The following is a 23,098-nucleotide window of genomic DNA, read 5'->3' on the forward strand; positions in this document are numbered from 1 at the left end:
TAGAAAAGACAAGACAAGACATGGGATGAAATTAGCACAGAAAGATAGACTAAGTAATATGAAAAGTCAGATGGAAATATAAAAAGAGGTACCCAAATACACCACCCTCCAAAAATGAAGGTAGCATTTGAACAATGAGAAAGCAAAAGATACATAAACTTTCCATTCTGTGACTTTTAGTAATGATTTTTTTTTTTTTTTCTATAAAATACAAGCAGAAATAAGGATACCCCGAGTTTAGGCCAAACTAGATTTTTCTCCAGGAGGTCTCTTCTATCCTCGGTCTTTTACTTTATTCTATCTTACTTTCTTAATGTTTTTGAAGATATTGACACCTTAATTTTTGGCTTAATTTTGAAATTTTACTGTGTTTGCAGATTTAAAAGCTCCATATATCTCTAATAAATAAAGATATTATTTGGATATTACAATAGGTGATTTTTAACTTGGTGTACCTGTTACTCATGTTTTTATTTTCTTCATGTAGATCATACATCTGTGACCCAGAATGAACAGGAAAACAAATCCGGTTCATTGCCCTCTACATCATATGAAGACTCCTTTCCAGAAGCCTGTACATTTCTGTATGTATTCAAGTTAAATTTATTCATGTTGTTAATACTTCCTCTCCCAGAAGATTTGCTCTTTCTGATCATTTGACATAAGAGTAGATAGAATCTATTAAACAGATTTTTTCCCCATCAATAGCTTTAAAAGTTGTAAATTTTAGTATTTTATGTAGGAAAGGCTCATGAGTCCCTTAAGTTGTTTATTTGCTAATATCTCTAGGTAATCAAGTCTTAACAGTAAAATTTAGTTTAAGATTTCTTTGTGTAGGGGTGCCTGGGTGGCTTAGTCAGTTAAATGTCCAACTCTTGATTTCACCTCAGGTCAGGATCTCATGGGCTCTATGCTCAGCAGGGAGTCGGCTTGAGATTCTCTCCCCCCCCCTCCCTCTGCTCCTCCCTCCACTTGCATGCTCTCTCTCTCAATAAATAAATAAAAGATTTCTTTGTGTAAATTATTAATATACTGAAATCTATCAAGTTGGCAATTTTTTAACTAAAAAAATTACTTTTCTTGGATTTTTTATTTTTTTAAATTTTATTTTATTATTATTATTATCTTTAAAGATTTTATTTATTTATTTATTTATTTATTTATTTGACAGAGATCACAAGTAGGCAGAGAGGCAGGCAGAGAGAGAGGGGGAAGCAGGCTCCCTGCCAAGCAGAGAGCCCGATGCAGGGCTTGATCCCAGGACTCTGAGATCATGACCTGAGCCAAAGGCAGAGGCTTAACCCATTGAGCCACACAGGCACCCCTTACATTTTATTTTTAAGTAATCTCTACACCCAGTATAGGGTTTGAACTCACAACCCTGAGATTAAGAGGTGTATGCTCTTCCAGCGGAGCCAGCCAGGTGTCCCTGGATTATTTCTTTTAAAGGAGTGTCGGAAAAGGGTAAACAGTATTTCTTTCAGTATCAGTTCAGCTTCTCAAATACTTTAACAGCTCTAAATTAGTATCAGAAAGCTTATGAGAATAGGCTAAATTTTTCTGACCCTTTCTTTCACCTTTTACCATTTCAGTAAAGATTCCTTAGCATAAAATTGTATAAGAGGAAACTTGATACTCTCACATAGTCTTTATTTTTAGAATGTAATGCCAGTACTAAAACTTTCAAGAACTAGTTTAAGGTAAGTTTCTGAAAGTATTTTGTGCTAGCCCTAAGGAATAGAATCTCAAAAAACAAAAAGTGTCTTTATAGAGAAAGTTCTTAAGTTAACTGCCTTATTTTGTTTATCCTTTCAGCTACATATTAAATTGACAAAAATATTGTTAATGTAGAACTTTTTTTGTTGTTATTCCTCTAGGGTTTATGAGAATTATAGATTGACCCTATTTTACATATGATTTGCACTTGCAAATATTAGAGATTTCAGTATAGTTTAAGTCTAAAAGACTCATAAAACTTATTTTACAATACTTTCAGAGAAACCTAGAAATTCTGATCTTCTGATATATAGGATAAAGTTTCATTACCTTTTTTTTTTTCTGTTCATTACCTTTTAAAAACAAGTTCAATCACTTTAAATCACTGAAGTATGAGGTTTTTTTCATACAAATTACCACCAGTCTCCCTTCTTCTATTTATTTTATTTTATTAAAAATTTTATTTTAAACTTAAATGCAAGAGTTGGTTTTTTTCTTAAATGTCTCTTTTTGGTTTTAAGTTCATTTTCCTGGCTTGTCGGAATCCTTTTGAATTTTGAATCTCCTTTTATATTTCTTTCTCTTTTAGCTTTTCTTCTTCTACAAATATACTAAACGAGTTTTCTAGTCTTTATTATAGTCACTAAAAACAGTATTAGATAGGACAGGACCAAAGATAAAACCTTTCTGGCTCACTGCTCCTTCATTACTCTTTAGAAAGAACTGTTGGACCAACTCTGAATTTACTTACCTCTACCACTCTCCCACCTACTTTTGTCTATCTTACTGGCAAGGCTATTAGAGGAAATCAAGATTTACTGCAGTAGCATTCAATATCATGCCAGACATTATCAAACCTTGCAAAAAAGGAAAAATAGTTTAATTTGTACTTTTCTTACATAGTCCATGTTGGCTTTTCAAATTCTGAGTACTTAAAAAATCACATCCTTGATTCTCTCTTCTAGAAATTGTTTAGAGATCAATATTAAACTAGTCATTCTTTGCTTTCTGGAAAGTTCCCTTTTTACCTATTTTTAAAAATCAGGCAACATTTTCTCATTTTTCATCTATATTTGAAGTTTTTTTAAGACCTTGAGATGATTTGTTTGGGCCTAGAATTATAAATATGTTTAAATTAGCTGTGTAGGACTCCTTTTAAATTATCACACTTTAATTTCTTCATTTAATTTTTGTTTGGTCTTTCCAACTTGAGGACAGTACTTATGGATGGAAAAGATGAAGACACAATTGATTTTGAGCTCTTCTTTCTGTTATCAGTTTTGTTCTTTCTTTCCCCTAACATATTGTCTACTTGAGTTTCATTGCTGTCTTACTAGAATTTTGGGGAACCTCAGTTCTTAGTAGGCTTGAACTTTTCTGAGACTTTTCTTACAGGTTCACATCAAGACATAGTATTCTTAAGTGGTCATTTTTTCTTTTGTACATGTTGTTTAAAAAATCTGAGCTTCCCAAATGAGTTAGTTTCTCTAACTGCTTTCTCATCTCATTAGGATTATTTGTCATTACATAATCAGAACTTCATTTCCTTAGAACCTGAAGCTCTTCTTGTGCTGTATTACCCTTAGAGGTTTTGTCTGTGAGATCATACCTAACTTTGAGTTGAACTTGCTGAGATCTTTTCAAATAAAGGGATATTTCTATTTAGGCTCAGTGTTTTCTTCCTTTCCCATTAAGAATTCCAAGGCCATGTTTCATTCTTGATCAGAATTAGCTTTAAATAATTCCTTTTAGGGACATCTGGGTGGCTCAGTTCATTAACTGTCTGCCTTGGCTCAGGTCGTGATCCCCAGGTCCTGGCATCAAGTCCCACTTTGGACTCCCTGTCAAGCGGGGAGTGTGCTTCTCCCTCTTCCTCTGCTGCTGTCTCGCTCTCTGTCAAATAAAATCTAAATAATTCCTTTTGTATTTCCTCTGTAGAGTATGAGCTTATTACTTACTCTACTTTCAGTAATTAAACATCCAGAAAGCCATTAATGACATATGCAGACTAGCAAAATAAATGGGGAATAGTTTAAGCCAAGGGTTTTCAATCCCAGCTGAATTGCTCAAGGTCATACAACTTGTCAATGACAAAACCAGAATGAAAATCTTGGGTTGATAAAAAACTTGCCTTCTGTGTTTTATTCTATAGTTGATTTAAATTTCTTCTCCTTTTAATTAAGCTATGACATAGGTAAATGTAGAAACAAAAATTTTATTCCAGTAATAATTCAAAGGTGTCTGCCTTTGTGATGTTAAGAAACCTGGCTTAACTCTTTTTCTTAGGTACTTTGTCAGGAACACATACCTACTTAAGCCAGTTTAAGTAGTGGGACTTATTAGAGATAAACCAGACATGGAGCTTTGGCTAACATACATGGCGGAAATAGGCTTGCCCCACTGTGAAAAGACAGAGATGTGAATTTAAGCCATTTTGCTTTTCACATGACATGCATACAAACACCCAAAAGAGATTTTTTAAATGGGTGCATACACACACACACACACGCATCCCTAACCTAAATATAAACACACGTAAATAAAGCAAGGTGTAAGAACAGAAGATGTAATATAGCAGGTTATATAGGGACTAGAATTGGAACTGGGGTGTCAGTACCTGAGGTCACGGTCAGCAGTTTTTGGCTCTGCTTCTCTCCATCTGTTACCTGTTGGTTCTTCTTTTCCCACATAGTCTAACATAGCTGTCCTAGCTAAGCATTGTGTGACTGCTAGTGCTAGTGTCACCTCCTGGTTTGAGTACACTGAAATTAAAAAGGCTGCCTTTCAGAAGAGGATGAGCAAAGAAAGGATTGAGCAGAAAACAAATATAACTACAACAGTTAAGATAACTATAGTTTATAAGGTTTAAAAAAAAAAAATTTTGGCCCTTCAGTGGACATCAAGGATAGAATGACTTTTTATCTCAGACTTGCCAAAAGCTAGGACCTTTGTTGGCAAGTCTCTGAAGCCTTGCAGTTCAAGGTATCTAATAACAAAACAGTTCTCAGGCCACATCCAAACTGAGCAGCCCCTATCTAGAAACTAGCCAACAGGTGCAGACAATACCATACTTACCTACTTATCCTTTGTTTACCTCGAGCATTTTTATATTTTGGGGGGGGTCAGGAACTAGGTTTACAGCACTATGCATAGGATTTTTTTTTTTATTTTTTGTTTTTTTCTAGGAATATATCTTCATCTGTATAAGAAAGTTAGCCTTTCTCACCATAAAATGGGATTGAAACTAGGTTACTTTACTTCTAGAGCTTGTAGTAAGTTGGTTTTCTTTGACTTTATGAAATGAGGCACAGATAAGAATCATTTCTAAGATTCATATCAATGTTTCATTTCATGTTTTTCTACTTCTTGTTTTCTAACTCTGCTTCAGTATAAAAGGTACTTCTCCCTTTGTTAACTGTCAAATAAGTCAAGCCTTTTTGCCTCTTAATTTTAATTAATTTAATGACTGGAAGAGTACACTTAAGCCAGCCTAGCTAACTTTTTGAAATCTTAAATTCCAAATTACCAGTTTTACCAACATATTTACTATTACAAATTTCAGTCCTGAGTAGGTCTAATTGTATATTGTTCCAGTAATGACTAACTTGGAGCTGTACTTATTGTCACATGAGGAGATTATGTAAAAGTACATTATAAGCTGCTTTACAAACATTAGTTATTCTTTAAGAACTAAGGATAACCGGGGCACCTGGGTGACTCAGTCGGTTAAACACCTGTCTTTGGCTCAGGTCATGATCCCAGGGTCCTGGGACCAAGCCCTACGTCAGGCTCTCTGCTCAGCAGGGAGCCTGCTTCTCCCTCTCCCTCTGCCTACTGCCTACTCTCTCTCTCTCTGTCAAATAAATAAATAAAATCTTAAAAAAAAAAAAAAAAAAGAACGAACGAACAAAGGATAACCCAAATACTTTCTCCCTCACATATACCCTAAGTTAATCTTTTCATATTCAGAGAAGAACTTTTTGGGTCATCAAATTAGTGTTCTATATTTCCCTTTCCCACAAAAAGCAAAACAGGAACAGAAGAGCATAGTTGAAATAGGGGAAATCAAATAAAAAGATTTGGTGAAAAGGATGCCACAGAAGCCAGTCTGAAACATAATTTATTTGGTTAAGGCAAGTCGAAAAGGAAAATGAAACATTTGGTTTACTGGTTATACAACCCTGTAGGTGTAAAAAATCACTTGAGAGTGAGTAACCTATATCAAAGAACAAAGCTGTGAGAGCCTAAGAGAATTTATGACAGTGAACATTGAATGAAACAAGACAGAAGGGAGGTTATTTCTCAAGTAGAGAAATAAATAGAAGTGCTCAGAATTTGGAGTGTACTATGCTTTATAAGAAAAAGTGGTAGGAAGGAAGGTAGCACTTAATAATAAGAGAAAAACAATTCCAGGGACATGCTATAAAAAACAAGGAAATAGGGGCGCCTGGGCTTTCAGCTCGGGTCGTGATCCCAGGGTCCTGGGATTGAGCCCCGCATCGGGCTCTCTGCTCACCAGGGAGCCTGCTTCCTCCTCTCTCTCTCTCTGCCTGCCTCTCTGCCTACTTGTGATCTCTGTGAAATAAATAAATAAAATCTTTAAAAAAAAAAATAAAGAGGAAATATTGGATACCAAAATAAACAATAAAAATAATACTAAAGTGGACTGGGCTAAAGTAGGTACAAGTTAAATGGAAGAGTAAAGCAAAAGGTGCATTATAGAATATATTTCTTACTATGGAATATGCCCCCAACATTATCCAAAAATACTAAAACAGATTGAAATTATTTAAGGGGAAATAAAACCTTTTGTCATGATTCTTCATTTTTCCCCCATTGGATTTGCCTTAATCTTTTAGCTACATTCTCATCTAGTATTTATTTAACTGTCTTTAGAAGAAATTTAAAAGATCAGAAACATAAAAAAAAATACAGCAAAACCCAAACACAATCTAGAATTAACAGCTATTAACATTTCATTGTACTTGCTTCCAGTTTCTTTAAAGATATGTAGAGAGAGACTGTCTCTTTGATTCGTATCTAACTTCTTGCCATGACAAGTTCCATTTGCCTATCTGCCTTCCCAAGAGCATCACTATCATCAATTATTTCTCTAGTTAATTTTTTAATATTTATATAGCCACAAACAATATGGTACTATCGTAGTTTTAAAATGTCATGGAAATATTCATACATGTGTCATCTTGTTTTTCTTAGTGTTATCTTGAGATCTAGTCATATTGCTGTGTATAGATCTGTTTTATTCCCTTTAACTCTTGTGTGGTTTTTCATAATGTGAAATACTACTTTTTTTTAAAATCCATTTCTTTAAGGGTGGGTAATTAGATTGGTTTTAAATATTTCCTATAATAATAGTGCAGTGATCAGTTTTATCCTAGTCTTTCCTTTTTTTTTTTTTCTTTAAGATTTTATTTACTCATTAGAGAGAGAGAGAGAGAGAACACTCAAGTGGGGGTAGTGGCAGTCAGAGGGAGAGGGAGGCCCCCTGCAGAGCAGGGGGAGCCTGACGTGGGACTTGATCCCAGGACTCTGGGATCATGACATGAGCCGAAGGCAGTTGCTTAACCAACTGAGCCACCCAGGTGCCCCATCGTAGTCTTTCTTTTAAGAAAAGTATTTGTTGTGAAAGTCACCTATTAAGGAGATTAAAGATGTAATTTGGAATCTATAAGATTATCCAAAATGTAGAAGAAAAGGACAAATGGATGAGAAAAAAAAGAGAATGATGAATAATTACTGTCCTAAAAAAGAAGCTACTAACAGAAAACCAGTAACTACAGTGAATGCTATAAAAATGCTTTGAGGATCATCCCTATGTTACAATGTTCTTTAGAAAATGTAAGCATTTCAAGCAAAAGTGGTAGGATTAGGGTCAGTATGCTGCTGTTCATGGTGGAGGAAATCACAACATCTAAACTAGGATTCAAAATTGCTCTGACAACTCTGAAAATAAAAATACATTATCTTTTCCATTTATAAATTTGGTTCTTATAAAAATATGAAATGTAGCTACTTTCAATATATTAAAAAAATAATGTAAACCTGCATTACAAAAGCATTACTTTTGGAAAGAACTGCCATATTTTATTCTGAACTAAAACAAAAACACTAGAAGCTGGAATAAATGAGACAGAAACAACAAAAAAGATAACTTCTGAGTGTCAGAAAATATCAAGTGTGGAGGTAAAAGCCTTCATCAAGTACCATAGTAATGAAAATTACTATTAGAGAAACACTTGTTAAAAAAGAAGTTTTAGGGGCACCTGGGTGGCTCAGTGGATTAAAGCCTCTGCCTTCGGCTCGGGTCATGATCCCAGTGTCCTGGGATCGAGCCCCACATCGGGCTCTCTGCCCAGCAGAGAGCCTGCTTCCTTTCCTCTCTATCTGCCTCTCTGCCTGCTTGTGATCTCTGTCTGTCAAATAAATAAATAAAATCTTAAAAAAGAAAAAAAGAAGTTTTAGTATCTATTAAAGTATGTTAGAAATATTGAGACAAAAGCAAAAAAAAAAAAAAAAAATTAGGTTAGCACCAGACTTAACCCCTGCAGATGATCAGAAGACATACCATCCATATCCCCTTCTAGAAAACTCTCTCATACATCCTCTTGCTGACCAAAAGATGAATCAGAATGTAGAAATTAGGATTGGGGAGGACATAGTATTTAAGATATGGCAGTGGCATGGAAACCATCTAAATAAGAAGTTAACCATAATAAATTCATGAGTCCTTAAACTCAGGGCTATGGAGTCCCTTAATGGTATGCAAAATTTTATGTTTTGCAGAATTTTTTGTGCTGTATTTCTAGGGAGAAAGTTCATAATTTTCATCAGATTATGAAAAGGGTTCATGACCCTAAAAGTTTAAGTATCACTATTACATATAGGGGTCTTAAATAAAATTTTAGCAATTCTAATCCCGAGAAAATTAGAAGAGTGAGATGACCAAGTGGAATTTATACTTGTCAAGCAAGAGTGATTTAGTATTAGAAAATCATTATTTTAACAAAGTAAACCATAGGAAGAAAAACTTAGCAGATGCCAAAAAACTTTAACAATGAATTGAATACCAATAATTAGAAATAGAATTATCTTTAATGTGATAGATGATATATTTCTCTAACATCTATACCAATGTATTGATGAAACGCTAGATGCATTTTCTTTAAATTAAGATAGGAATGCCTGCTATCATAATTGTTATTCAATATTTTCCTAGAAATCCTAGGCAGTACAATAGAATATCAAAGAAAACATTATTGAAATGTACACAGTAAAATTATTTGTAGATGATTTTATCTGCCTTGAAAATTCAAGTGTAAAATTGTTGAGCTAAAATAAGGGTTTAGTAACAGTCACAAAAAATAAACATGTGGAAGTCTGTACCATTAGAAAATGTGGCATAAAATCCCCATTCACAATACCAAAAAGTAAATAAATGGGACTAATCACAAGAAATGTCTAAGTGAGGAAAATTAAACCTAAAAATTTAAATAAATGGATAAACTTACAGTGTTCCTTGATTGGAAAGCTATAAATAACAAAAATGTTAATTCTTTCCAAATAAATTTATAGATTTAATTTAATATGAAATCCAGTCACTTGGACTTTTTTAAGTTGCCAAATATATAAATTTAATCTCAAAAGACAAAAAGTCATAAAGCAGAACATGTTCAAAAGGAAAAATAGTGACAGAGGACTTCCCCTGATAAACCTCAAAATGTTCCATCAACCTATGGGGGAAAAACCACATTGGTATTGGTTTGCATCAATTGGTAACAGTTGCATTAGGAGACAGAATAAGCCTAGAAATAATAGAACATTTCATGTATTTATAAGGATGTAGGCTATGATTAAGTTAGTAAGTCAAAAGTTACACAGTAAAAATGACTCTGGAACAATTGGATATCATTTGAAAAATTTAGGTTAGATCTTCATAGTACATCAGAATAAATTCCAGATGAAACTGGACTCCCAGCTCATGGAGAAATTAATTATAAAATTAGAGTCCTAATAAAAATTTAAAAATAATAATAAAGATTAGATATCTTCTCATGACATTATGTTATCATGGCTTTATTCATAACATTATTTACACTTTATTATAGATACTTAGTTGTCTGCCTAAAATGTAAGCTCCTTGAGATCATAGAGCTCTCATCATTGTTTCCATAGCACCCAGTGTATAGCAGGCACTCAAGAAATCTGGTGGAAGAATGAATGCATGAACAAATAAACCCCTAATAGGAAATTGGACAAAGCATATGAATAGTTAACCGAAGGGGGAAAAAAAAGAAACCAGTAAACAAAATTATGGTCAAATTCTCTGTTACTTAGAGAAAAACATTAAGGAGGTAATAAAGTACTGTTTTTCATTAATCAAATTGGTTAAAAATGTTAAAATAATAATTATATCAACATTCATATGGTATTAATTGGTCCAGCCTTTTTGAAAAGCAGTTTGGTAGTCTGTATGGGTTAAAATGTGTGTACCTCCTAGCACCATGATTGTGATCTCTAAATGTTATTTCTCATTAAGCAGGAATGACTTTGGAGGAATGGCTGATTCTAGACCTGAGACTTCTTAGGACAGAAAGCAAAGAAAGCTATGAAAGACTACCAAGTGTGTTAGAAAGATGTAGGAGCAAACTTGGAGGAGCTCCCACTGGCCAAAAATCACACAATTTGAACGTCTAAAGGAATAATCACTGTGACTGATTTAAACACATTAAAACATGGATTAAAAATCCATGGGTTCCTGATAACATTTTAAAAATCAGTCACTTTGGTAGTTGCTGGAATACAACTCACCATTCTGAATTCTAGTAAATAAAGAAAAAGAATCAAGCATTTATCCTGCTTCTCCTATATTCACTGTATTTCAGATAACCCAAGAGTTGATGAGGAAAATCTCTTCTTTATCAAAGAATTACAGCCAGGCAATGCAGTAGAAATGGTAGAATTAGAAAATTGTTATTTTTACAACGTCTCCCATCCCCAAAGAAATTAGGCCAGTGCTGTCAAATTAATGGTGATAAGCACAGGTTTTTGTTTTGTTTGAAACTTCAAATTTTTTGAGAAATACATGCAATGAGATGTTCCAGCAATGTTAAATTGCTGTAAGTTTCTAAACTTTTGCATCTTTGTTATTTTTGTACTTGTGAATTGGTAGCAAACCACTGGGGACTGACACCGCCACACCTTGAGTAGCATTGGCTTAGACAATGATCATGAGTGAATAACAAAACGATTAAGTGAAAGAAAAATCTAGAACAACCCCTCCCAGCCTAAGAACTTAAATCTAATCAAGCTTCTAGAACTGACTACTGATTTACCGAATAGAGGGACAGAGGGATGAGTTAAATGACATCACCACAAGGAAAGCATCAACCAAATTCTGGAATGGGGGAAATGCTATAGGACAAATAACACAACTTATTAAACTTCAACAAATAAATGTCATAAAATGAAGAGGGAGGGGATATTGCCATAAGATTAGAGGCGAAAAGACATCTGAATCAAATAAAGTGTGTGGGACTTTTTGAATTCTATTTCAAACAACCAAAACCAAAATGTGAAGATGAGTCATTGTGATTGTATGTTTTTTAAAAGCCTTGTTAGTTACACATACTAAATTATTTCAGGTAGTGTTTAGGATTTGCTTTAAAATACTTAAGCATATTCTAGTGTGGGGCAAGAGGAGGAAGAACAGAAGTAAAACAGGCAACATGTTGATAGTTGAAGTTTGGTAACAAGTGTCAAAGATAAACAAAACCAGACATTAAAGTGATGAACTGGTTTTATTCAGTCACTACTGACAGTAGGGGAAAAGCTGAGCTCCATTCAAATTTATGCTGGGGTGACTGGTGTTTTAGAGGTGAATGAGGAAGTAGAGATAGAGGAAGAAGGGAGCTCAAGTGAAAAATTACAGAGAGTCAGTGTGAATGCCTCTGAGGCCAGCTGTATATGCTAGCTGAAAACCATCAAAGTTAATATTTATCCTCCCACAGAGACTGGCAGACAGAGGCCCTATGCTTCCTGGATGATTAACTTTCAAGGGAAGGGCCTTCAGGACCTGGAGAAATGTACTCCTGAGTTGTAGGAATTAAATACACATCTTTGAGGAATGGAGGAAAGATTCACAATTGTAAGCCCTTTTTAGTAAATGCTCTAAGAAAGGTGGAGGGGCTTATCTTCAGGTGTTGGCTAGCAGAAACCTTAAACTCTCCCGACAGCCTTGAGCTTTCTCAGGCAGCACATCCATGGGAGACTTGGGTCTTCCTAGAGACATGGCCTTATGCTGCTAGAAGCCTTGCTAGAGTTTGGTTGACTTAGCGCACCAGTTTGGATAGAGATACTGTGTGCTGAGAGTTCTACAGTGCTTGCAAGTATGTGGGAGTCCAATATAGCAGGTTTTTTTTTTTTTTTTTAATGAGAAAAATACACAGCTATATGTAAGTTTGCACGGTTTTTTTTGTTTGTTTTTGGTTTTTTTTGTTTTACTGTTTTTTTGTTTGTTTTTTTATATATATATTTTTTTAATTTTATTTTTTATAAACATATATATTTTTATCCCCAGGGGTACAGGTCTGTGAATCGCCAGGTTTACACACTTCATAGCACTCACCATAGCACATACCCTCCCCAATTATTAATAAGAGGTTTATTTATTTATTTATTTATTAAAGATTTTATTTATTTGACAGACAGAGATCACAAGTAGGCAGAGAGGCAGGCAGAGAGAGAGGAGGAAGCAGGCTCCCTGCTAAGCAGAGAGCCCGATGAGGACTCAAGCCCAGGACCCTGGGATCATGACCTTGAGCCGAAGGCAGAGGCTTTAACCCACTGAGCCACCCAGGTGCCCCAATAAGAAGTTATTTTAAAACGTGTATTCTTGTTACCCAGTAATTCATCTTAAAGGATGTATTGTACGTTAATAATCAGGAATTTGGTCAAGGATATGTATGAGGATGTTCATCAAAGTAGTGACCTATAGGAAAATTGAAAACAAATATTTTTATCATTAAAAGATTTATAAATACAGTACATCCTTTCATGTATTACATTGTAGGACATTCCAGAGCATCAGGAGCCATTGATTGATGAGGCTTGACAAAAGCAAGCACTCATAAATTGCTGGAAGGACTGAATGGAGAACAGTTTGGCAATCTTTTTTTTTTTTTTTTTTTAACAGATGTTATTTATTTATTTGACAGAGAGAGATCACAAGTAGGCAGGGAGAGAGGGAGAACCAGGCTCCCCGCCGAGCAGAGAGCCCGACGTGGGGCTCGATCCCAGGACCCCAAGACCATGACCCGAGCCGAAGGCAGAGGCCTAACCTGCTGAGCCACCCAGGCACTCCCAGTTTGGCAATCTTAACAAAATTACTAATTCATTTACCCTTGACCTAGTACTCCCACTTCTGGAAACATATTCTGAAGTGTTATCTTTACATGTTTGAAATTGTTATGTACAAGGTTATTCATTACTTCATGATTTGTGATAGCAAAAGATTGGAAACAATAGAAGACTAGTTAAATAAATTGTGGGATTTATGCAGAGGAGTTCTATAGCTGGAAAAGGGATGGAGAACCTCATATCAGTGCATTCAGTATAGTAGCCACTAGCTACATGTGACTATTTAAATTTGAATTATTCGAATAAAATTAAATTTGAATTGATCAAAATTAAATTTAAAAACCAGTTTTCTGGTTACATTAGCCACATTTAAAGTTCTCAATAGCCACATGTGGCTAGCAGGGCTATGAAATTGAACAGCCCAGGTACAGACCATTTCTATCAATGCAAAAAGTTATTGATGGTGCTGCTTAATATAGTGAGCATAAAAATATCTCTAAAATACCTATATAACTTTTATAATAAATAACAGATTTCTAAAGATAGAAAATATTAGGTAAAACAAAACTTAAGTACTTTATGAAAGATTAAATCTCAAGTTCTATACACATGGAATCTTCTCTCAGATTTTTGTTTTTTTCTTAAAATCAGTAACCTCTCCGTTTTCTAGTGTCAGCTGATCATTTTCATATATGTCAGTATGAGGCCAGGTGGAATACACATTACAGAAGAAATCCAGTTGGCATAATTATTGCAGGATTCTTGATGAATTAGTTTTGTTTTGTTTTGTTTTTTAGCTAGCCCTTCCTGGTTTTTACAAGCAAGAATTTCTAACCAAGCATGCCTAAAGAAGTAACATTCCTCAAAGTGCATGCTCTAAATGGTAGATGCTGTAGCAGAGTTACAGCTATCATCACAATTTCCTGGGGATATTCTGAAATTAAGTGGTGGTATAATAGGAAGAATATTTGGTCTTTGTCCTGGTCGCTCATTTAGCTTCTAATACTTTTGGAATTTCCTGAAGAATGAGTATCTTTGGCATGCTAATGAAATGACTTGGTAATGGGCTCTCAGTTAGCTTCAAGGTGGAGGCTGGTCACGAAAAATTAAACCTCCACTAGAAGCTTGAAAGTTGGGCGCCTGGGTGGCTCAGTTGCTTAAGCGACTGCCTTTGGCTCAGGTCATGATCCTGGAGTCTTGGGATCAAGTCCCGCATCAGGCTCCCTGCTCAGCAGGGAGTCTGCTTCTCCCTCTGACCCTCTTCCCTCTCATGCTTTCTCTCTCTCTCTCTCAAGTAAATAAATAAAATCTTTAAAAAAAAAAAAAAAAAAAGAAGAAGAAGAAGAATGAAACTTTCATTCCTACCTACCAGCCTCCAGTGAGGGGAGAAGGGCTGGAGATTCAGATAATCTCCAACAGCAAATGATTTAATCAGTGATGCTTACATAGTGAAGTCTCCCTAAAAACCTCTAAGTGGACAGGGTTCTATAAGCTTCCTAGTTGAAGGCTTTGAGGTGTTGGAAGGGTAGCACACATGGAGAGGGTAGGTCAGCTCCATGCCCCTTCCCACTTCCCTTGCTCTATGTATGTCTTACATGTGGCTATCCCTGAGCTGTATCTTTTATTATAAACTGGTAATAGTAATTAAAGCATAGTAATATTACTGTAATAGTAATTAAAGTGAATCTTTCTAGCAAATTATCAAACCTGAGGAGGGCATGTGGAAACGCCTGAGTTGGTCAGAGGTTTAGGTGGCCTGGAACTTACGTTTGGCATCTGAAGTGGGGACAATCTTGTTGGGACTGAGGCCTTTAACTTCTGGTATCTGAGGCTGGGCTCTAGGCACATAGTGTCATAACTGAACTGAATTATTGTACACTCAGTTGAAGAGGTGGAGCTAGAAAAAGACACCATGTATTTGGTGTCCAGAGGGGAAAAAACCCTTGAGGTGTAACTTTTATATGGTTATAGAACATGATAAGTAAAATGTTTATATCAGAGTCTGGCTTGTTTTAGTGATATCTAAAAAAAAAATAGGAATTAATTTATACCTTAGTGTGCATTGTTTTTTAAAAATGGGGAATTACATATATTTGAAATACTAATGAGTAATTAATTTTAAACAGATCCACAAAAAATAAGGAAATTCCTCCTTTGGCAAATAAGGTTGCATACATCAGAGAAAAGAAATCATCTTTGAATCTATCTTACCGAAGTCATGATTGTTCTCGAACTTGTCTAATTAAAGTACCACTAACCTTCAAGGGAGAAAACCCTCTGCAGCTACCGATCAAATGCCATTTCCAAAGACGACATGCAAAGACAAACTCTCATTCTTCAGCACTCCATGTGAGTTATAAAACCCCTTGTGGAAGGAGTCTACGAAACGTCGAAGAAGTTTTCCGTTACCTGCTTGAGACAGAGTGTAACTTTTTGTTTACAGATAACTTTTCTTTCAATACCTATGTTCAGTTGACTCGGAATTACCCAAAACAAGAAGAAATTGTTTCTGATATGGATATTAGCCATGGAGTGGAATCGGTACCCATTTCTTTCTGTAATGAGATTGACAATAGAAAGCTTCCACAGTTTAAGTACAGAAGGACTATGTGGCCACGTGCATATTACCTAAATAGCTTTACCAACATGCTTACTGATTCATGTGACTGTTCTGAGGGCTGCATAGACATGTGAGTAGAAAAACATGACATTTCAAAAAGTCTTCTGAATATAGGGGTACTTGTCAGGAAGTCCTGCTGTGTATCAGTTTGTCTGTTTGTCAGTCTAAACTCCGTTCACTAGGAATCTAAGATGGAAAATATACTCTATCACTAGCAATAGAAAAGAGAACTCTTTTCCAAATATTATAGTAATTTGAAAGTTATTTCTTCCAAAGATGAGTATTTCCTTTAATCTAGTACCATAATCATAATAGCAACAAGTCTAGCTAATGCCATGTAGCAGTGCCAGATACTTACAGTGTTACACATACACTTGTTACACAGTGCTTTACATATAGTTTTTTCCGTAATCCTCACAAAACCCTGTGAAGTAGGTAATACTACTTCTGTGTTATGAATGAGAAAGTTGAGAAGCCAATTTTAAGGTCATAGGGCAAACAAACTAAAGAGTCAGTGTTTGAACCCATGCTCTTTACCATTTTGTTATATGTCTTATTTTACTTTTACAAATATTTCCTTGCTACTTCTTTATAAAGTCAGAGGTGCTTTTAATTCATATTCTCATAACATTGGCATTCCACTAAAAAAACATGTTCTAATATAGTAAGAATTTGAAAAATTTATTTTAAGGGTATGTGAGATACATGTAGGTAGGCATATATGGAGTGGAGTTCTATTATATACATTTAATTTAATGCAAATTTAGCTACCTGTACTAGGCAAAAGAAAAAAAAAGAGAAAAAAATAATTTAAATAATATAGACAATAGTTTAACCATCTCAGTTAATTGAAGTATGAGAGGAGATATATAAATCTGTTACCTCAATTTGGCTCAGTTCCTTTAGGCCTTTCATAGAGCAAGTCTCTCACAGTGCCAGGTTTTATTCTGTTTTAAAATAAGGGGGTTTTTTGTTTTGTTTTGTTTTGTTTTAATATTTTGTCTAAATATAATTGACGTGTGGCCAAGCCCAGTCTCTCAGTCCTGGAGAAAAAAACTGTTGCACAATGTTTACTTAATGGTCAGTTTATAAGATTTTTTTTTTTTAAGAAACTTGACTATATGTGATTTTTTATAAAAATTTATCTGAGAGAAAAATTTTATTTTGAGAGGGAGAAGAAGAAGAGAGGAAGAGAGAGAATCTCACGCCCTGTGTGGAGTCTAATGTGGGATGCCTAATGTGGGGCTCGATCTCATGACCCTAAGATCATAACCGGAGCCAAAGTTGAGAGTCAGACGTTTAAACCACCCAGGCACCCCGACTCTATATGATTTTTGCTTTAACACTGTAGACACTAACCTTTATATAACATGTACCACCATTTTACATATTTTCATCTATATGTCGGAAACTACAACAGAAATCACAAAAGCAAAGGCTGAAACCTGCTGGGATCTGGAAATGACACAAGCACTGTGGCTAGGGATTTTAACTCTTACAGGAGTGGGAATTAAACATGTCCCATGCATGGCAGAGAGTGGGCACTGAGTTCTCCAGGGGATGGAAACAGGCAGGGACCTCTACAGGACTGGAAAGTAAGCTAATTATCTCACATAGCCTAGAATGGGATTAACAACACCTGGTTTTAGAGCAGTGAAACCCATAGTCACAGCCAGAGCAATGAGGAAAGGAGTCAACATAAAGGAGCACCCAGGAGTAAACTGCATAGAAAGGTAGGATTTCAGTAGCATACAAAGGTGTGTAGGACCACGAAGGCAGCATGAGTCCCAACAAATGGGAGCATTCACACATGAAGAATATGAAATAAATATGATTAAAAGAGACTTTATTTTTTTAAAAAGATTTTATTTGAGAGAGAGAGAGCGAGAAAGAACATAGGAGAGCAGAGAGGGAAGGACAAGCAGACTCTACTGAGTGCAGGCCTAACATGGGGCTGAATCTCACAACCCTGAGATCATGACCCACGCTGAATTCAAGAGTCAGTTGCTCAACTGACTGAACCACCCAGGCGCCCCAAAAAGAGACTTTAAAATAGATATATTTAAAATGTTCAGAGAGATTACAATGTTAACATCCATGAAATAAGTAAAGGCTATTAGGGGGCCAGGTGTATATATAAAAGGTGTATATATTAAAAAAGGTGTATATATAAAAAAAATTGAAAATGTGGGAAATAAAACGTGTGGTCACAGAAATAAAAAAAACTAAATAGATGGACTCAATGGTAGAGCTCATATAGCTGGAGAATAATTAGAAAGCACTAGTGAGTTGCAAGACAAAATGAAAGAGATCTTTCCAATTAAAAACGATGAAGACTTGAGGAAGACAATTTACAGATTAAAAACTGTGAAGGATAAAATGAGAAACCCTAGAATATATCTGAGAAGAAGAAAAGAGCAACATTTAAAGAGCTAATAGCTGAAAATTTAAGAAGTATCTATGGTAAAGAATATATTCAAACACTGTCAGAAAAAAATTGACTAACAACACAGTTCTCATCAGAAATAAAGACAAAAACAGAGGCAGATTAGCTTAAAATGCCAAAGGAAAATAAATGTAAAACTAGAATTCTATACCAAGCCAGACCAGTCATTTGACAGGGTGATGTTCAAACAATTACATAGCCATTGAGGACATGCATACATATTTCCCAGCAATAGTACTTTTAAGTATATCTAGAGCATTGTTTTCCAAGCTACAGATTTAATGGGAGGTAAAATCATTAAAGCGATTGTAACTAGCATTTTAAAAAATTTAAATAGTAAAGAAAATACCGAAGGGGGACCTGGCTGGCTTAGTCAGTAGATTGTGCTACTCTTGATTTCAGGGTTAAATTTGAGCCCACGTTGGGTGTAGAAATTGCTTAAAAATAAAATCTTGGGGCACCTGAGTGATTCAGTTGTTTAAGCATCTGCCTTCGGCTTAGGTCATGATCCCAGGGCCCTGGGATGGAGCCCAACATTGGGCTCCCTGCTCAGTGGAGAGCCGCCTTCTCCCTCTCCCTCTGCTGCTCCCCCTGCTTGTGCGTGCGCGCTCGCTCGCGCTCTCAGTCTGTCAAATAAGTAAACAAAATCTTTAAAAAAAATCTTTAGGAGTGCCGGGGTGGCTCAGTCAGTTAAGTGTGTCTGACTCTTGGTTTCAGCCTCAGGTCTTGATCTTCGTGTTGTGGGATTGAGCCCTGCTTTGGGCCCCATGCTTGGCACTGGGTCTGCTTCAGATTCCTCTCCTACTCCCTCTCCCACTCATATTCGCTCTCTCTCTCTCTCTAAAATAAATAAATCTTTAAAATATAAATAAGTAAAAACAATAAAATATTTTTTAAAAAGAAACTACCCAAATACATCATACGCAAAGGTAAAATTTCATGCCACTGTTTCAGTTTATACATATACATAGAGAAATATATTTGTATGCCTATATAGGATCATGAAGAAAATGTATTTCTTACTGTTGGTCCATAGTCAGAAATATTTAAGAGATCCTACTCTAGATATGCTTACACATATGCATAAGAAAAAGCTGTTAATTGCAGTATTGTTTGTAATATTTGAAAACTAGAGACAACTTAATTGTATACCAAGCAACTTCATTAAGCAACTTAATTGCTTATCCAAATGCTATCAAAAAGTTAAAAGGAATTAAATAGATTTGTATATAGCACATATGAGCCTCAAAAACATTTTGAATGAAAAAGGCAAATTGTAGGATAATAACTATATTGAATTTTTAAAAACAGTACAATATTTTGTTTGTAGGTACATACACATATAAAAGTATAAAGGATGCAGCACCAAACCTCTTGAAAGTTTAGTTTTATCTGTAATGTTTTATTTTTAGAGATGATATATACAGTGTATATATAGTGTTTTTCTCCACATCTTTACCAACACTTGTTATTTCTTTGGGGTACTAAATATTCTGATAGGTGTGAGGTGATATCCCATTGTAGTCTTGATCTGCATTTCCCTGATGATGAGTGATGTTGAGCATCATTTCATGTGTTTGTTGGCCATCTGATGTTTTTGGAAAAATGTCTGTTCATGTCTTCTGCCCATTTCTAAATTGGATTATTTGCTTTTTAGGTGTTGTGTAATTTTTAAATATATTTTGGATAGTAACCCTTTACTGGATATGTCATTTGCAAATATCTTCTCTCATTTAGTAGGGTGTCTTTTAGTTTTGTTGATGGTTTCCTTTGCTGTACAGAAGCTTTTTATTTTGGTGTAGTCCCAAAAGTTTATTTTTTGCTTTTATTTCCCTTGCCTCAGGAGACATATCTAGAAAAATACCACTTCAGCCAATGTCAGAGAAATTGCTGCCTGTGCTAAAACTCTCTTTTAGGAGTTTTTTGGTTTCGGGCCCCACATTTAGGTCCTTAATCCATTTTAAGTTTATTTTTTATGTATGGTGTGAGAAAGTGGTCCAATTTCATTCTTTTGCATGTAGCTGTCATGTTTTCCTGGCACCATTTGTTGAAGAGACCGTCTTTTTTCCCATTGCATATTCTTGCCTCTTTTTTCAAAATGTTGGTTGACCATATAATCATGGGTTTGTTATTGGGCTTTTTATCCTATTCTATTGATCTGTGTGTCTGTTTTTGTGCCAGTACTATTCTGTTTTGATTCCTATAGCTTTGTAGTATAACTTGAAATCTGGAATTGTGATCTTTTTCAAGCTTGTTTGGCTATTTTGTGTGTATGTGTGTGGTTCCATACAAATTTTAGGATTATTTGCTCTGTGAAGAATGCTTTTGGTGTTTTAATATGGATTGTATTAAATCTGTGGATTGCTTTGGGTAATATAGACATTTTAACAATATTTGTTCTTCCAAGCCATGAGCGTGGAATATCTTTCCATTTATTTGTGTCTTCTTCAATTTAATCAGTAGTTTTCAGGGTACAGGTCTTTCATCTTGGTTTAGTTTGTTTTTAGGTATTTTACTATCTTGGTACAATTGTAAATGAGATTGCTTTCTTATTTTCTCTTCCTATTGCTTCATGTAGAAAAATGCAATAGATTTCTCTACATGGATTTGTATCCTATAATGTTACTAAATTCATTTATTAGTTCTAGTAGTTTTTTGGTGGAATCTTTAGAGTTTTCTGTATATAGTATCATGTCATCTGCAAATAACGACAATTCTACTTCTTACCAATTTGGATGCCTCTTCTTTCTTTTTCTTGTCTGATTGCTGTGGCTAGGACTTCCAGTATTATGTTGCATAAAAGTGGTGAGAATGTACATCCTTGTCTTGTGCCTGATCTTAGAGGAAAAACTCTCAGTTTTACACCATTTAGTATGATGTTAGTTGTGGGTTTGTCAGTTATTCATGCATGGCCTTTATTATATTGAAGCATGACCCCTCTAATCCCAGTGTTGAGAGTGGGGTTTTTTTTGTTTTTTCAATCATGAATGATGTTGAATTTTGTCAAATGCCTTTTGTGAATCTGTTGAGATGATCCAATGATTTTATCCTTCCTTTTGTTAATACGGAATATCATGCTGATTAATTGCATATATTGAGCCATCTTTGCATCCAGGAATAAATCCTACTTGACCATGGTGAATGATCTTTTTTTTTTTTTTTAAGATTTTATTTATTTATTTGACAGAGATCACAAGTAGGCAGAGAGGCAGAGCGAGAGGAGGAATCAGGCTCCCTGCTGAGCAGAGAGCCTGATGCGGGGCTTGATCCCAGGACCCTGGGATCACCACCTGAGCCGAAGGCAGAGGCTTTAATCCACTGAGCCACCACCCAGGCACCCGTGAATGATCTTTTTAGTATATTGTTGAATTTGGTTTGCTAATCTTTTGTTGAGGATTTTTGCATATATGTTCATTAGCTACATTGCTCTGTAGTTTTCTTTTTTCCTAATATCCTTATCTGGTTTTGATACCTAGATAATGCGGCCTCATAGAATGTATTTGGATGTTTTCCTTCCTCTTCTATTTTTTGGAATAGTTTTGAGAATAGGTATTAACTCTTCTTTAAATGTTTAATATTAACTCTTCTTTAAATGGAGTTTTTGATTGCCAATTCAGTTTTGTTACTAGTAATAATTTTTTCTATTTTTTCTTGATACTTCTGGAAAATTATGTTTGTGAATTTATCGATTTCTTCTACATTGTCTAATTTGTTGGCTTGTAATTTTTCATAGTTATCTCTTGTCTCTTATAATCCTTTGTATTTCTGTGGTGTCAGTTATTACTTAACCGCTTTCATTTCTGATTTTATTTGAATCCTCTCTCTTTTTGATGAATCTGACTAAAGGTTTATCAATTTTGTTTTTCTTATCAAAGACCAGGCTCTTGGTTTCATTGATCTTTTCTATTTTTTTTCCTTGTTCTCTATTACATTTATTTCTGCTCTCATCTTTTTTATTTACTTTCCTCTACTAATTTTGGGTCTTGTTCTTTTTCTGCTTCCTTTAGGTGTAAGTTTAGATTGCTTGAGATTTTTCTTAATTTTTTAAGGTTACTATATATTTCCCTCTTAAATCTGCTTTTGCTGCATGCCAAAGATTTTAGACCATTTGGTTTCATTTGCTTAGAGGTATTTTTTAATTTTCTCTTTGATTTTTTCATTGGCCCATTGGTTGTCTAGTAGCATGTTATTTAGTCTCCACATGTTTATGGTTTTTCCACTTTTTTTCTTGTAATTGATTTCTGATTTCATTCCATTTTGTCAGAAAAGATGCTTGATGTGATTTCAGTCTTAAGTTTATTGAGACTCATTTATTGGGATATATGTTCATGTGCACTTCAAAAGAATGTGTATTCTGTTGTTTTTGGCTGGAGTGTTGTGTATGTGTATTTCAAGTCCATCCAGTCTACTGTTCAAAGACACTGTTTCATTACTGATTTTCTGCCTGGATGACCTATCCATTAGTGTAAGGAAAATGTTAAAGTCCGTACTATTATTATATTACTGTTAGTTTCTCCCCTGGTGTCTGTTAAAATTTGCTTTATATATTTAGGTGCTCCAGTGTTGGATGCTTAGATACTGAACAGTGCTATATCCTGTTGTTAGAGTCATCCCTTTGTCATTATATAATGCACTTCTTTGTCTCTTAATACAGTCTTTGTTTTGAAGTCTATTCTGTCTGATACAAGTATTGCTACTGCAGGTTGGTTGGTTTGTTTTCACTTCCATTTGCTTGGAATATCTTTTTCCATCTCTTCACTTTCAGTCTGTATGTATCTTTAGGTCTATAGTAAGTCTCTTGTAGGCTGCATATAGATGGGTCTTGGTTTTTTTATTTTGCTCTGTTTTTTTTTTTTTGTTTTTTTTTTTTAAGAGAAGGAGGGGAGGGGCAGAGGGAGAGGGAGAGAGAGTATCTTAAGCAGGCTCCATACCCAGCAAAG

General features: G+C 35.0%; 1 protein-coding gene across 8 annotated transcripts in view; it reads left to right on the forward strand.

The window, feature by feature from the left end:
- The window catches only part of SETDB2 (SET domain bifurcated histone lysine methyltransferase 2), a 58,619-nt gene that overhangs the window by 16,841 nt on the left and 18,680 nt on the right, over positions 1–23,098 (forward strand). For 7 of the 8 annotated variants that reach the window (XM_032874043.1, XM_032874047.1, XM_032874042.1 and 4 more), the window contains 2 exons: positions 488–584; positions 15,219–15,782. In XM_032874043.1, coding sequence (XP_032729934.1) covers positions 488–584; positions 15,219–15,782 — 661 coding nt within the window. The remainder of the gene's footprint in view (positions 1–487; positions 585–15,218; positions 15,783–23,098) is intronic. The other variant, XM_032874048.1, reaches the window with a different exon arrangement.

This window comes from Lontra canadensis, unplaced genomic scaffold (assembly GCF_010015895.1).
Source record: "Lontra canadensis isolate GAN:19392208 unplaced genomic scaffold, GSC_riverotter_1.0 scaffold51, whole genome shotgun sequence".
Lineage (NCBI taxonomy): Eukaryota > Metazoa > Chordata > Mammalia > Carnivora > Mustelidae > Lontra > Lontra canadensis.